Source organism: Fragaria vesca, linkage group LG7 (assembly GCF_000184155.1).
Source record: "Fragaria vesca subsp. vesca linkage group LG7, FraVesHawaii_1.0, whole genome shotgun sequence".
In the NCBI taxonomy this organism is placed as follows: domain Eukaryota; kingdom Viridiplantae; phylum Streptophyta; class Magnoliopsida; order Rosales; family Rosaceae; genus Fragaria; species Fragaria vesca.
The window spans coordinates 753,651-768,033 of record NC_020497.1 but is presented as its reverse complement, the minus strand read 5'-3'; the positions used below and the strand labels follow the sequence as shown (position 1 = coordinate 768,033).

Sequence of the window (14,383 nt, the reverse complement as noted above, 5' to 3'; positions counted from 1 at the left end):
CTCTCTCTCTCTCTCTCTCTCTCTCTCTCTCTCTCTCTCTCTCTCTCTCTCTCTCTCTCTCTCTCTCTCTCTCTCTCTCTCTCTCTCTCTCTCTCTCTCTCTCTCTCTCTCTCTCTCTCTCTCTCTCTCTCTCTCTCTCTCAGCCATGAACCGCTGCGCAAGAATCGCCTCCCACCGCTCCTCACCCAACCAGTCCTCACCGTTCCTCAAGTTCCTCAAACCCAGAGCCCTAGCCCAAATCCGAGACTCGCGAATCAGCAGCTCCAAATCTCACAGAATCAACTGGATCTCCCAGATCCGCTCCGCCGATGTGTCCCTCCGCTGACTCTGGCCTACCTCAAATCACAGTCGCAGCCGACAGATTCCCTTGCTTCTCTCTTTCTCTCTCTCCATCCACTTCTGGCTCCTTTCGCTGACGACCTCTCTCTCTCTCTCAGATCGAGGGGGAGTAGAAGAATTAGTGTTGGGAGGCGAAGACGGTGGCAAAGTTAGGCGGGGAGTCGGTGGCGGGTTCAGAGTCTTAGGAGGGACAATAGAGGAAGTCGTCGGAGGCGGTGAGGGACTTGGAGGTGGATTAATCTGAGGAGTTTTCCCAATTTATGGTTTATTTGAATTTTCCAAATCAAGGTGTTTTAGTGATGCTAGGGACTTAAGGGTTTGCTTGGTACGAGCCATTTGGGAGATTAGGGATTTGGGAGATTTGAAATTTCTTAGGTTTTCAGAGAGATTGAGGATTTTGAAATTAGTTGTGTGAATTGTGAGGTGGGCAGCGGTGATAGGACCCGCCGTGGTGAGCGATTTGGCCGTGGAGAAGCTTTGGTTGTTGTTGTTGGTGAGGGGTTTGGCGGTGGAGAAAACGCAGGTCGACTGCGACCCTCCTATTGTCCCTAGTAAACCCTCCTACTACCCTCAGTAAACCCCCGGACAGGCCCCATGCATATTGCCTCTAAAAGACCCCATTAATTCCTATTTGATAGACATTTAAAATGTATCAATTATGAAAAATATTATCTCCTATTTTTTCTAAATTTTACACAATTGCCACCATTCAACTATAACATATTAATATAATAAATAAATTTAATTGATGTTGTCTTAAATACCTTAATTATGAGTTTTTCTTCTAACACTAACATTTTTCAATCAATTTGCAAGAATCATGTAGTTTTCTTTATTTTTATGAAAAGATCTAGATTAAAGGAATTCATTCTCTAATCTATACATAAGGTAAAATATAATATGAATAAGATATCTGATCTAAAGTTCTAAACCTTATACCCTATACCCTAAACCCTATACCATAAACCTTATACCATATAACCTAACTCTATACCCTAAACCCTAATCCCTATACCCTATACCCTGAACTTATACCCTAAACCCTATACCTTAACTCTATACCCTAAACCCAATTTTGGGTTTCTTCTTTTTAGGTATATTATCATATCACGCCCTACTTAAAATGTACATTAGAAACGAAAGTAGTAGAGAATAAAATGTTCTCTCGATTAGGATGAGAAATGATATAATAATATACCTAAAAAGAAGAAAATTAATCAAAGAACAAGAACGTGTACCTTACAATTAGACATTTTTCGACTATGTAGAGAGACACCAAATGTGAGTTTAGGAATGAAAAGTATCATCCTATTACAAATGACATACTTCTGTATATAGCATATATATATATATACATTCAAGTTAGTAATAACAAGGTAAGAAATTAAAGAATGTAATTGATTATGACAAAGTTAAATCTAACTAAATTTTAGTTAGTATTTGAGTTTCAAATTGATGCTAAAATTGAGAAATATACTAAATTTAGTTTTCTATTGTCTGAAGGGCAAATTAGAGAAACCGAAAAATGAAGAAAACTATTAATTATAGACATTTGCTCTATATGGTATGTTTGCTTATGTGGAGTGGGTGTAAAATAAAAGAAAAATATGTATGGGTTTATCTTAAAAGAGGTCTAGTATTTTGGGTTTTTATCTAATTATTTCTTTTTCTATTTCCCTTTCTGCATTTTCAGTTATTTTTGCTTATTTCGAAACAATTGCTCTTGGTCCATGTTTTTCACATGGGGGAGCTTTTATTTTCTTGCTTTTAGTTTGTTTAGAAACAATTGCCTATGATCTATTGCTATTAGATTGTAGGCTCCTTGTGAGCCGAAATTTGTAATGAGGATACAACCCTCATACTAATCAAATGATATTGTTTGTCCTCTGTGCGTATGGCAATAAATCGATTCGTATTGTACCCTCTACTTGAGTACTAATAACAAAATTGTCTTTGAAGTTAAAAAAAAAAAAAAAACTACAAAGAAAAATATAATTAAAATTGTTCTACAACATATATATATCAAATACATATTTGGGACCTTGGATAGCTTTATGTTAGATCACTGATGATTTGATTTTGAATTTTTGATGCCATGATCTGGGAAGCTTAAATGGGAGAAAGAAGGAGGCTACAGGTGCATATTGATAAAATAGTCTGGGGTTCACATCCAAAATTAATTGGTAATGGGTGGAGTGGCCTAAACCCTTATAAACCCACAAGCAGGGTTTTATATATATTCCTGATGTGGGATTGATATCTCAACACGCTCCCGCACGTATGGCGAATTTTCAAGCCTAACATGTGGACAACATTTGGGTGACGTGGAGTTCGTGTGGCCATTGGGCTTCACACGTGGATGTGGGTAACCCACTCTGATACCATGATAAAGTAGTATGGGTTCATATCCAAAACTAATTGGCAATGGGTGGAATGACTCAAACCCTTATAAACCCACTGATAATATCTCATATTCCCGATATGGGATTGATATCTCAACACATATTTGTGTTAATTTACTTATCCAAGATCAATCTTTTTTTTTTTTTTATGGTAATGAATAACTTCATTGATTAAACATCATTACAATCATGAGAGAATAACACCTCCACAGACAGAGGGATAACGATAACAAAATTATCAGAATAAATAGCCAACTTGGCTTCTCTAGCTAGAGTATGTGCTACCTTGTTACCTTCCCTCTTGACATGACAAAGAATGGCGGAATCAGTTTGTTGTAATAGCTGTTTCAGATCTGATATCAAGAAACCCAAATCAAAATGGTCTAGGGAATGACCTGTGATTGCATACACCAACTCTTGACAATCAGTTTCCACAATCAACGACACTAAGTGATATGATAAGGCATATTCCAACATCAGTGCATGAAGTTCTGCATGCCTTAAAGAGGCTGCATTAGGTAAAGAATGCTGAAAACCATTAAGAAAGATTCCATCAGCATCTCGGAAAATAACCCCAATTCCTGTTAAACTATTAGGGTTATCGAAAGCAGCATCAACATTAAGTTTGACCATTCCACTTTTTTGCCAACCAACTCTGGGCACTGGAATAGGCACATTATTACTGACATGTACCTCACGGTATTCAGCATACCAACCTAGAATAGAAGAAACAGCCTCAGATGTTGGTTTGGCCTCATTATCCCAAACCTTAGTATTATGGTTCATCCAGATAGCCCAAATAATCATCAACACAATAGCCAATGAAGTACTAAGTTGAGTAAAGGAAACTAACTAGTTTGCTACTGTAGGAGCCGATATATGGCTTGGAAGGTTTGCTAGTTGGAAAAAAGAGCTAGCATGAACACTATCTCTCAAAGCATGTAAAGAAGATTCAACTTCTTCATCGCAGAACGAACATTGTGTGTCAATATCAATGCCACGTTGACTAAGCCTATTCCATGTAGGAAGAATATTGGAGGAAGCTTTCCAAGCACAAAACTTTACTTTCCCGGGGACCTAGGCTTTCCAAATTTCTTTCCAAAGATTAGCACTAGGATTCGATCTTGTCTCATCCTCCTCCAGAACTCTCTTGCGGGCTACATGATATGCAGATTTAACAGAGAATCGACCTCTCCGGTCTTCACCCTAATCCATCTGTCATCATAATTATGAATACTAACTACAATAGAGGGATATTTCACCTCCCTTGGTATTCAAACAGATCAGATACCATTGAAACTTTAGTTGAAAAATAAGGTTTCAAATCGATACTTGACAACCAAAGCATTACCAATGTGTTTCCTTACACCCGCTTGCAGGATATCTCTTCCTTGTAAAATACTCCGCCATGCATAAGATGGACTAGTTCCAAGCTCAGCCACCCAAAAAGAGCAATGAGGAAAATAAATAGCCTTGAGCAATCTGCTAACTAACGAATTAGCATTTTGAATTAATCTCACCCTTGTTTCGCTAGCATAGCAAGATTGAAAGCAAATAGGTGTCGGAAACTCATACCTCCCAACGCTTTAGGCTTACACAAACTATCCCAAGCACGTCAATGCATAGCCTTTTTTTCTTCTGTACTACCCCATCAAAATTAGGCACAAAGTTGATAGAGTTTCTGTATCAAATTCTGAGGCAACAAAGAGCAATCCATTGTATACAAGGGCATAGCCTGAGCAACTACCTTAATTAAAATCTCCTTTCCTGCAGCACTAAGAAGCTTGGAACGCCAACCGGTAAGTTTCTTAGATAAATTGTCCTTTAAGATAGAGAAAAGTATTCGATTTAGATCTACCAACCAAAGTAGAAATGCCAAGATACTTCTTATTATCCGATTTATTGTAGTATGCAACTATGCATGAATATGTGGTGCTTCCACCTTACATTATAAATTTAAGTACAAAGGGGTTTAATATTTACAACTTATTATGTACGTTACATCAAGTAAAATAGTTCGATGGAGAGGTAGACCAAGTCATATAAATGTTGACTTATTTGGATCTAGTCAACTAATTTATCTATATTAAAAAAATTCACAACTGTATCATTTATCACGTAACTGCGTGTACAAGTGAATTATTCTTGACGAATTAAGCTCGTAACTATTTTCAACCACTGATTAACACACTTAATATTATGCATGAACATGTGTTGCTTGAATTTACCTTATAAGTTTTTGTTTTTCAAAAGTTACCTTATAAGTTAACACACATAATAAAATAAAATAAAATAAAATAAAGAAGCAATTTAGTGATGTAGTATATACATATGCATGAACATTTGGTGCTTGCATTTAGCTTATATTAGACTTGACAGAGGAATGAGTACTACCTATTTTCCATATAATAAACTTTTACCAGCATGGGAAGTAATAATGATTGAATCCCTACCAAATTTATTTACCTAAATGAGAAAGTAGCAAGAGTCATACCTGTGACTAAAACAAATACATGAACAATCAAAGTACCAGCAACCTTCTTCCATATAATGTTTTTTACCTTGTGCGCTAACTTAATCCCTAGTTTGGTTTGATGTTCAAATTGAAATATGAAAGTACTTAATAAATCTGATGCACTGATTAACACCACATATCAAAACTCAGAAAGGAATGTTTATACAGAGATTTGAGTAATTAGCTAGCCGAAACACATATTTCGTACTTGGAAAATATTTGTGTGATACACGTAATAACTGAGAGGGCAAATCTCAGGGAAGCTTCGTCATCATATCAATCCTCCAACTATAGAATTGCATATTAGAATTATGATCTGAGATTTCTTACCATTTTTGAACAAATGCACATTAAATTCAACCCTTAATAAAAAGGAGTTCATGTCTTCCAATCTTTTCATCAAACCCAATTTTCTAATCTCAGTTTGATGATGGAGAAACAAGAAGATGCAGTGGAAGCATGTCCTTTGGAGGCCCCAGCCGCCTCCGAAGTACCACCATCACCGCCTTCGAATTCTTTGGAAAGCAAAGAAGATGGTGATGGCGATGACAAGAGCAACATGAAGATGAAGGAGAAAGTAATTGTCTTAATAGACGACTCCCAACAATCACCGGAGAAGGAGAAGGAGACGGAGGCTGTAGTGGGTGGATCCACTAGTTCTAGCCTCCTGCTTCATATGGCACCTTCCAATCCTGAATCCAATATAGAACTGGCTCTTTTCAACTCTTCATTGTCTCAGCAAGTGCCCTACAACGGCGAGGAGGTGGTGGAGGTGGAGGAGAGCTCAGACGAGAACCCGGGTGAGGGTGATAATAAGAAAAAGGAGCTTAGGGTTTTCAAATGCAACTTCTGTCAGAGAAAGTTCTCAACCTCTCAGGCCTTGGGAGGGCACCAGAACGCCCACAAGCAGGAGCGCCAGCTGGCGAAACGGCGGAACCACGCTTACGAAATGGGTGGTGGATTAGGGCACTCATCACACTTTCCTTATTACTCATCCCCATATTCAAGCTTCTCCACACACTCTCTATATGGATCTTACAACAGGTCCTCTCTCGGTGTCAGAACGGACTCCTTGATTCATAAGCCTTCTTACACCCCATGGTCCTCAACTTACGGCCGCTTTGGCCTTGGCCTCGGTGGGTGGTCGAGGCCAAGCTCGAACCTCATCAACCCTATTGATCAACACAGGATAGCGTTGCAAGGCCTTCAAAATAATATCAATGGCTTAGGGCTTGCTGGACGAACTGCAACTGCTCCGAGTGCTAGTGGCCTTCACAGCTTTGGTGGTTCGAATCTGTCAGGAGTCAACAACAGGGTGCCGCCAACAAGTGATGACAGTACTCTCCGGCGAGCAGAGCCTCCTACATGTGATACAGATATTGCTGGACTCGATCTGTCGCTTAAGCTTTAGCTTAATTATTTCAATTTTAGTTTTATTGTTGTTCTATTTTGAGTTATACACAGAGCATGTTGAAAGTTAATGCCATTTATATTTATGTATTTCATCAGATCGATCTGTTGTTCTCATTTGTAATGTAGTTCCTTTAGCTTTTGAAATATTCAAGATTATTCAAAAAAAGATTAAATATCAAAATCAAAAAGATTTGTGCTGTTAGTGCCTTGATATATAGTCTTAACTCTATGTTTATCTCCCAATTAATTAAGGGTTTGTAATTTAATATGGAGTTCAAATTAGCTAGGCACACAAGAGAACTATTATGACTAAGATGATATGAACAGATCGAGCATGAGAATTCTAATTTGGGTCAGTTTTGATTCTGCACTGATAGATCTTTAATGACATGCCTGGATCGAATTCTATGTGATAGAGATGCACATGATATTTTTTTCAAAAGTTCAAATATCAGATTGATAATTAGCCATTCATCTTTATTAGAGGATAAAGAGAAGAATTAGAGGCGAAATTAGAGTTTTCACTGCAATCCAACCCTAACGTAGAGGTGGAGAAAGGCATTGACAACATCGATCTCTACGTGCAAAGTAAGGCCATTAACCCGGGTCAAAATGACTAAAATGCGGATGGAATAATCAATTTGTTCTTCCTACGTACCAACTAAATATATTAACAAAGATATATTGGCATATACATTAATCACTATTTGGAAGAACACAATGATACTACACGTTTTTTATTTCTGAATGAAGGAGGAGAATCCTTTATTTTATATTGAACAATAATAGGTAACAACATGAACACAACCACGTGCTTTCAGGGGCATGTAAATATCGAGCCATGCAAAACAACTTAAAAACCCTAAGCTATTTCAATGTTGGAGCTCTAAGATGACGCGACGATCAATATTTAACCTGTCTTGGTAGCAATCGAACCAAGTAATTGCAGTGGCGGAGCCAAGAAATTTTACTTGAGAGGCCAAAGTTTGAAGTACTTAAATGCGACGTAACAATACGAATATTGATATCATCAACACTATATATATAAAGACATATATATATAATTATTTATATCAACTTACATACTTCAAAAATCATCAAAGTAAATTATTTACTGGACATATTTTGAAACATGCACAAATTAAGTTCTATTACATATGCAAATATGGTGAAGAACCTATGTCATTACTCATCATTAGTTAACAAGAGAAAAGCTCCATAACAACCCAAGAGAAAAGCTCCATAATAACCGTATCGTATTAGTAGGAATGTAGGATATATACCAATTAATTAGGTAATGTACGTTGTAGTATATTAATCTTTAGTAACAATTATAAAAGGTTTTAGAAGACTAGAGTTACCAGAGTCCCCAGAGGGGTGCTTTGCTTTCCCTAATCAAAATGATCATACCCACAATCATAACACATAGAGTAGAAATCACAAAGGGTGCCATGGTACCTCTTGGCCCCCTACTAGCTCCGTCACTGAGTAACTGGCCACCAAGACGCAATCAGGGAGGGCACAAGTTCCCAACCACTTCTGAGACGCCCTACGTAGAGAAGGATATCGATCCCAAGATCACTTATAATCCTAACTAGAAGCCAAAGCGCCTAGTTAAGATGAGATACTTGGCTAGACTAGCAAGCTATCCTAGCTTAAAAAGCAAAAAATAAATAAAACTAAAACTAGGCCCAAGCTAAGCCCTAGTTCACCATATAGCTAGCCAATAACGGGCCGAATGACCATGTCCACGCCCAAAAGAACTGACCCCTGATTGGACCATGCCCAACCTGACTGGCCAAGACCTGAAGCTTGCTCACCGCGCCTCCACCTCTACCTCTGCTGCCACGACGACCAATAAGTTGATCCGGAACACTATGAAACCATTAAATTTGGCTCTCACGTGACGAGCACAGTAAACATTGGATTAAGCGAATACTGATACCTTATCTCCTCCCGCCCAAAATATCTAACATGGCAACGGCGACGGCGAGTTTGATGAGAAGCCCTTTGGCTTGTCTCAGTAGTACTATTGTTATTCAGAGCTCACCGCGCCGGCCACACCGCCTTAGGGTTTGTTGCTCGTCGTCTATCCAGAAAACGTTGACGCAAATCGATAGCTCAGGCGTCATTGCATGTCTTCGCGCCAACAGGTACCCCTACACTCGTTTCTTTACAACACTAACTACTCTAATGCTCTCCATTTTCTACAGCTGGCTTCAAATTTGGATTCAGTTCAACCTATTATGAACTGCGTTTTGGTTCCTTGTTTTCAGTTTCTGATTTGTTTAGTTATGTCTTGTCAAATGTCAATAAAGAAGAAACATGGTTATATTTGCGACCTTTACTGTTTCTTTCCGTTGTTTACAGTGCAGAGCTGGCATTTGAAGCTTCTTGTGCTGCTCTTGAAGGTGGCATTTCAGTTGTGAGTTCTCCTTAATTTGGAAAACCTTTTGTTACCCAAAAATCTATTATCTATGAAAATTTTCTCTAAGTATATATGAAAAGAGAGAGCTTTAATTAGCACCAAACTACACAGTTTACCTCTATTGTCATTGTCCGAGTTCTTGTTTTACTCCGATTTCTAATTGAGTTTTCAACTGCTCGTATATATATGCATGTTTCATGGTATACGACAGTTGCATCAGTCTGGACTGTCTGAAAGACATTACTAGTCCATGTAGCATATCCGAATAGATTAAAACCAGGTGGTTGACTCTCTCGGTTAGCTGGTATTTTAAAATCTTGATTTCCATCCTTTGGGTGTCCTGTTAGTTCAGAATTTCTTATGATAGCAGAAAGTATTAGGGGTGTCATATTGAGGTGATATTATTTTTGCAGCTCCACATATAAGTGTGTTGGTTCACATGATGTTTTCCTTCGAGAAGATAAGCCACATATATATGTTCTCATATTCTCTTCATGTTTGTTTGTTTTGCTAACCTACAAATTGTTATAGCATTTTACTAAATGAGATCCAGGCTGTGCAACACTGACAATCTGAAATGGTTGTATTAATTAGGAGATGTACAGTGTAATAGTTTAGTTTTAATTTTCGATCACAGATGATGCCTTTCTAATATCTGTATATCTTTCGATATCCAGCTCGAGATTGTGATGTCAACCCCAGGTGTGTTTGAGGTTGTTTGAAGTTCCAAAGTTTCGTTTTTCCATTGACAATGGTCACTTGGCTTCATAGCTTATATGTGTTATTTTTCTTTTTCTGTTTTTCGCCTCCACAGGTTCTACAGCAGCTGGTACATATCTATCCTACAAGAGTCCTAGGAGTAAGTCTTCTTCTTACCTCTTGATATTTAATCTCTTATATGCGTTGTGTGTTTGTCCCTGATTATATGTCAGGGTGTTTGATACAAGAATGTGCCTAATCTTGTATAAATAGATAGATTATTAACAAATATATGTCCTATTGGAAAACTAGGGATACTCATTTATTGGATGTACGTACATGGTATATATGCCTTGTTTTACTTGCTTAAATGTTCTTCAATGAGGATTCAGATTTAGCAGAAAAAGTGAAGCACTCTTTCCGCATTCGTGATCACATCTTGTCTGGTAAAATCCTAGTAGATGCCTTTAAATGACAAATCTGTAATAAATCCTAATAAAAATGTTTCTAAATGGCATCCAGAATGCATATTTTAATGAAGAACTGCCAGGCACAGCCTTTTCGGCTTTTGTATTAAAACTGTTACAATTAGTCTCTGAACCAGCCAAGTTTCTGGCAGGTAGGGACAGTACTAAACATTCAGGATGCGGAAAGGGCAGTGATAGCTGGAGCCAAGTTTCTTATGAGTCCTGCTTTAGTGAAGGTAAGCAATTACAAAATTTTGTCATTGTTTATACAGATTTATCATTCTTCATTTAGTTCTAGTTATTTCCTCATTTTCTTATCATAGTATTTCTTTGTAGTCTTCACGGAGCCTTATTTTCTTCTTTTTTTTTCCTTTTTGCCATACAGAATTATAGATTACTGTTGTGTCAGGAGTCAGGACTCAGGATAGGCAACCTTACTTTTTGGCCTTGTACAGTTAGTTTATTTGTTGGGTGAGGAGATGCATCTGTAGTTGGACTGAGCCTCCCCGTCTCTTTGCCCCTAACTTGTTACAGCACGATACAGAATCCGTTTACCTTAGTTTGCAATGATCAACCTTGCAATAGAGGATCCACCTGGTGCCTTTTAAATTTTCTTTTGGGGCTTATAAGGGATTATAGAGGTTTGCTAGTGTTAGAGAAAATCACTCAGTTTTGAGACCTACAATAATTGGCTCTAAATAGCTTTTGATCAGTTCTGATTCATTCATAATTTTAGAATAATTGTAACAGCTAAATCTGAGCATATATATTTATGTGTATCTATTATAACTTTACAGATCAATGAAAACCAATCTTCACAGTTATTAGGTACTTAGATTTGGGCACACAATGTGATTGCTAACAGTCGTTGTTTGTCCGTCCCTTTCACACACACGTAGACACATATCTAAGTATTGGTCATTCATAAGTCCTAGATCCTAAATACCCAAATTGACCATATAAAGTAAACCCTTAGACAATTCAGTGAGATCTCAATTAATGCCACTTAATTACTTACCATACCCTCCGAATTCTAAACTTTTCTTAGCTTCATCTTCTGTATTATTAGATAATGACTCTGCATCTTAATGTATAAGGATATGCATGTCTAATAACCTCAACTCAAAATGTGGATCAGGATATTATGGATGGTTTTCGGTGTGGGGATATTCTGTACATACCTGGTGTTATGACTCCAACAGAGGTGAACTATTTGTAGTGATCTGTGCGGCTTAAATGAATTTTCATTCAACTTTTTTCGCTGAATATATTGTTTTATCTCTTGATCTGTATTCTTGTCATTGTTATGGAAACTGAGAAGGTTATAACACTGTCAACATTTTTTTTTGTATCATTTTATTTGTTTATATTTTGTCATTTGACTCATTTCAGATTTTGTCTGCCTTTAACGCTGGTGCAAAAATTGTGAAGGTGAGTTCTGTAGTTTATCTTTTAATGAGCAAATTGCATCTTCATAGGCATTTCATTAAGTTTATTTTTATGTTTGATTTGAACTTGTGACAAACATTTATCATAATGTCATTTCATCGACTTTCTGTTAGCCCAATGGTTATTCATGTAAAAGTCAACTGAGTTTGATTATCCTGTACCTTCATAAGTTTCAATGTATATGAACCATGAGAATGTTATAAGAGTTTCTGCTTACCGTATAGTCTATGTATACTGAATCCTTCGTTAGTATCAGACTGCAAGTAAGAGAAGTTTCGCATCTAATATGTTTCGCGAAAGTTAAAGACTAGACGATTTAGTGAACAAAACATTCACCACCCTGGCATGTCAAATGCATATTGTTGCCTTTTCTATAATTTATATCTTTTACCCTGAAAAAATAGTGCAATCATTTCTCTAACCTAAGAACAGTATGTTGGAAACAGCACATCATCTACTTCCTTATGTTATCCTGCATAAAACTGCTATTGAGGTGAGGTTTGGACCTATTCTGTGTTTTTAAACCAGAACTTTCATTGGAAAATATAATGCTTTTACCAAATAATTTAGAAACATTTAAGGAATTAAACAATAATGATCCGCTAGTTTAGTTTGTTTTATCCATGTATGTCCAGGTCAGACATGACTTGCAAGGTTTAACATTGTTGTGTTTGGTAAAACAGATTTATCCTGTTTCTGCATTAGGCGGCTCACACTATATATCAGCCATCAAGAAACCTTTTCCTCACATCTCAATGGTCGCTTCTCAAGGCATAACAATAGGTTAGGTAACTTGGCTCTCCTGTTTCCTCTATGCTCCAGCCCTGCACTTTATTTTGTGATACTACTTGGTAGATATTTAGTTTCTTATACTAGGAAAAACCAAATATGCAGTAAATCAGGGTGATTTCTATGCTTCTTCAATCTTTAGAAATTGAATTTTGTGAAACATCTAATGGAGCAGATTAAACAAGAAGTTTGACAACTTTGAAACATTCATTGTTCTATATCATAATTCTTAAGTGTTAAAAGATATATTCTTTCATTTCCTCACATTAAATATCCAGCAAATTAAGAAGAACCAAATCTGCATTAATCAAAGATAGAAACCTTCATAGAATTTTCCTGAATGAACAATATTTGAAAAAACAGAGTGAAATTTTCACAAGTGGAACTAGCTAAGAGAAAAGGTCCCATATTTCATTGGCTCAAGTATATTCTCCTGACATAATTAGATGCTTATTTCTTACAATTCACACAGGTTCAGTTGGGGAATATATAGCTAAGGGAGCATCTTCAGTTGTTTTATCAGATGCCATATTTGATAAAGAAGCAATGGGTCAAAGGAATTTCAATAGAATACGTCAACTTGCGAACATGGCAGCTTTGCAGTGCAAAGAAGCTGTAGATCGGTTAGAATTTGTTACTTTTCATAGTAATTGTTTTTGGTTTATTAGGCTGCAATCAGTAACACTATTGATGTCTTAATGAAAATTACTTCTACATTTGTTAAGAAGCTGCTCTAGTAGATATAACTGATGTGTCTTTGTTTTAGGGTAATTTCTTGTAGCTAATTCTGGTAGACCACTTTGTTGCCTAGCCATTTAACTATGAAAATCTGGGGTCTGTTGTTAGTGTGTTTGAATTTTGGGGTGTGTCCTAGGCTTAGAAGATATTGTTCTTTTGAATCTGTAAATTCTTTTTCGGATTTTTGCAAAAGCATTTTAACTAGTTTGCATTTCCTTTCTTGCAATTCATTACTCCAGTTTAAGTACCTTTGTGGATCTTTTACTACAATACAAAAGTTTAGAATGTGTGACCTCTCTGGCATCAGTCATCATTGTTCACAACTGATCATTGCATGCATCTCCACTTCTTCACTGTTTTATTTATTCAGTCTCTGACTGACTTTATTGTTATCCAGGAAGAAGAACCTCGTGCTGAATAATATGTAATTGGAGTGTTCATGCTCTTACTGGTGACTTGGTGGGAACAGTTGGGCATTTGTGCGAGGGAGCTCTCCTTGACAAAATCGGAGATATTGTGCAAATGTTGTGGGGAATTTGCAAGGAACAAAACTGTCATATTTGGGAGAATAAAAGTGGTAAGCCCTGTGATGTGTTCATCAGAACTGCAAGATTACAAGAGTATAGGGTGCATAATATCAAGATGGTCAATGTTGGTGCTGGTAGGTCAAGAATTGTTCATTGGAAAGCTCCCTCTCTTGGTGTGTACAAAATAGACACTGATGACTCTTTTGATCATGTCTCACATTAAGGAAGTGCGGGCTTTGTGGTGCGTGATGCTGTAGCTTGTGGTGGCAGACCATTACAGGCCTACAGGGTTTGCTCTCAGCTGAGCTAGCAGAGGCAGAAGCATGGCTATGCACTTTGGTCTAGAGCAAGCACTGCAGTGACTGAGAGTTTGAGACTGATTCTGAAATAGCCCAGCGTCAACTCTGTCCAGTACCAACACATCCTTTATCTAGGACGTCTCTATTGGTGACCAATCCCAATATGAGGAGTGCTAACAAGTTGGTATCTCATGGCACATGCTATTTCTTTTTCCTTCAGTGTTTTTATTTTACAGCACCTTAATGAGTTGGAATCTCAACATTTCAATAAAAGTTGACATCTCCTACCTTAAAACTTATATAAAAAAAGCCTTTATG

At 37.3% G+C, this 14,383-nt stretch overlaps 2 protein-coding genes across 2 annotated transcripts in view; one reads left to right on the top strand and one right to left on the bottom strand.

Moving 5' to 3' along the window:
* LOC101305412 overlaps positions 1-3,527 on the bottom strand; it is an 8,392-nt gene extending 4,865 nt beyond the window's left edge. The window contains exon 1 of the mRNA XM_004308152.1: positions 3,027-3,527. Within this exon, the coding sequence (XP_004308200.1) occupies positions 3,027-3,527 (501 nt within the window). The remainder of the gene's footprint in view (positions 1-3,026) is intronic.
* Positions 3,528-8,643: 5,116 nt separating this feature from the next.
* Positions 8,644-14,186, top strand: LOC101305115 (KHG/KDPG aldolase-like). The gene is made up of 10 exons (XM_004308151.1): positions 8,644-8,822; positions 9,040-9,094; positions 9,775-9,810; positions 9,912-9,956; positions 10,416-10,499; positions 11,402-11,467; positions 11,656-11,694; positions 12,396-12,495; positions 12,974-13,124; positions 13,637-14,186. The coding sequence occupies exons 1-10, from the start codon at positions 8,644-8,646 to the stop codon at positions 13,665-13,667; spliced, it is 786 nt and encodes a 261-aa protein (XP_004308199.1). The 3' UTR covers positions 13,668-14,186.
* Positions 14,187-14,383: the final 197 nt, after the last annotated feature.

What these genes read in the sequence shown, in the direction of transcription:
- LOC101305115 (XM_004308151.1), top strand. Translation starts at nt 8,644, where the DNA reads ATGGCAACGGCGACGGCGAGTTTGATGAGAAGCCCTTTGGCTTGTCTC. An exon ending in TTGAAGGTGGCATTTCAGTT is followed by an intron (nt 9,095 to 9,774) that starts GTGAGTTCTCCT and finishes TTCGATATCCAG; the next exon opens with CTCGAGATTGTGATGTCAAC. An exon ending in CTGGTGCAAAAATTGTGAAG is followed by an intron (nt 11,695 to 12,395) that starts GTGAGTTCTGTA and finishes TTGGTAAAACAG; the next exon opens with ATTTATCCTGTTTCTGCATT.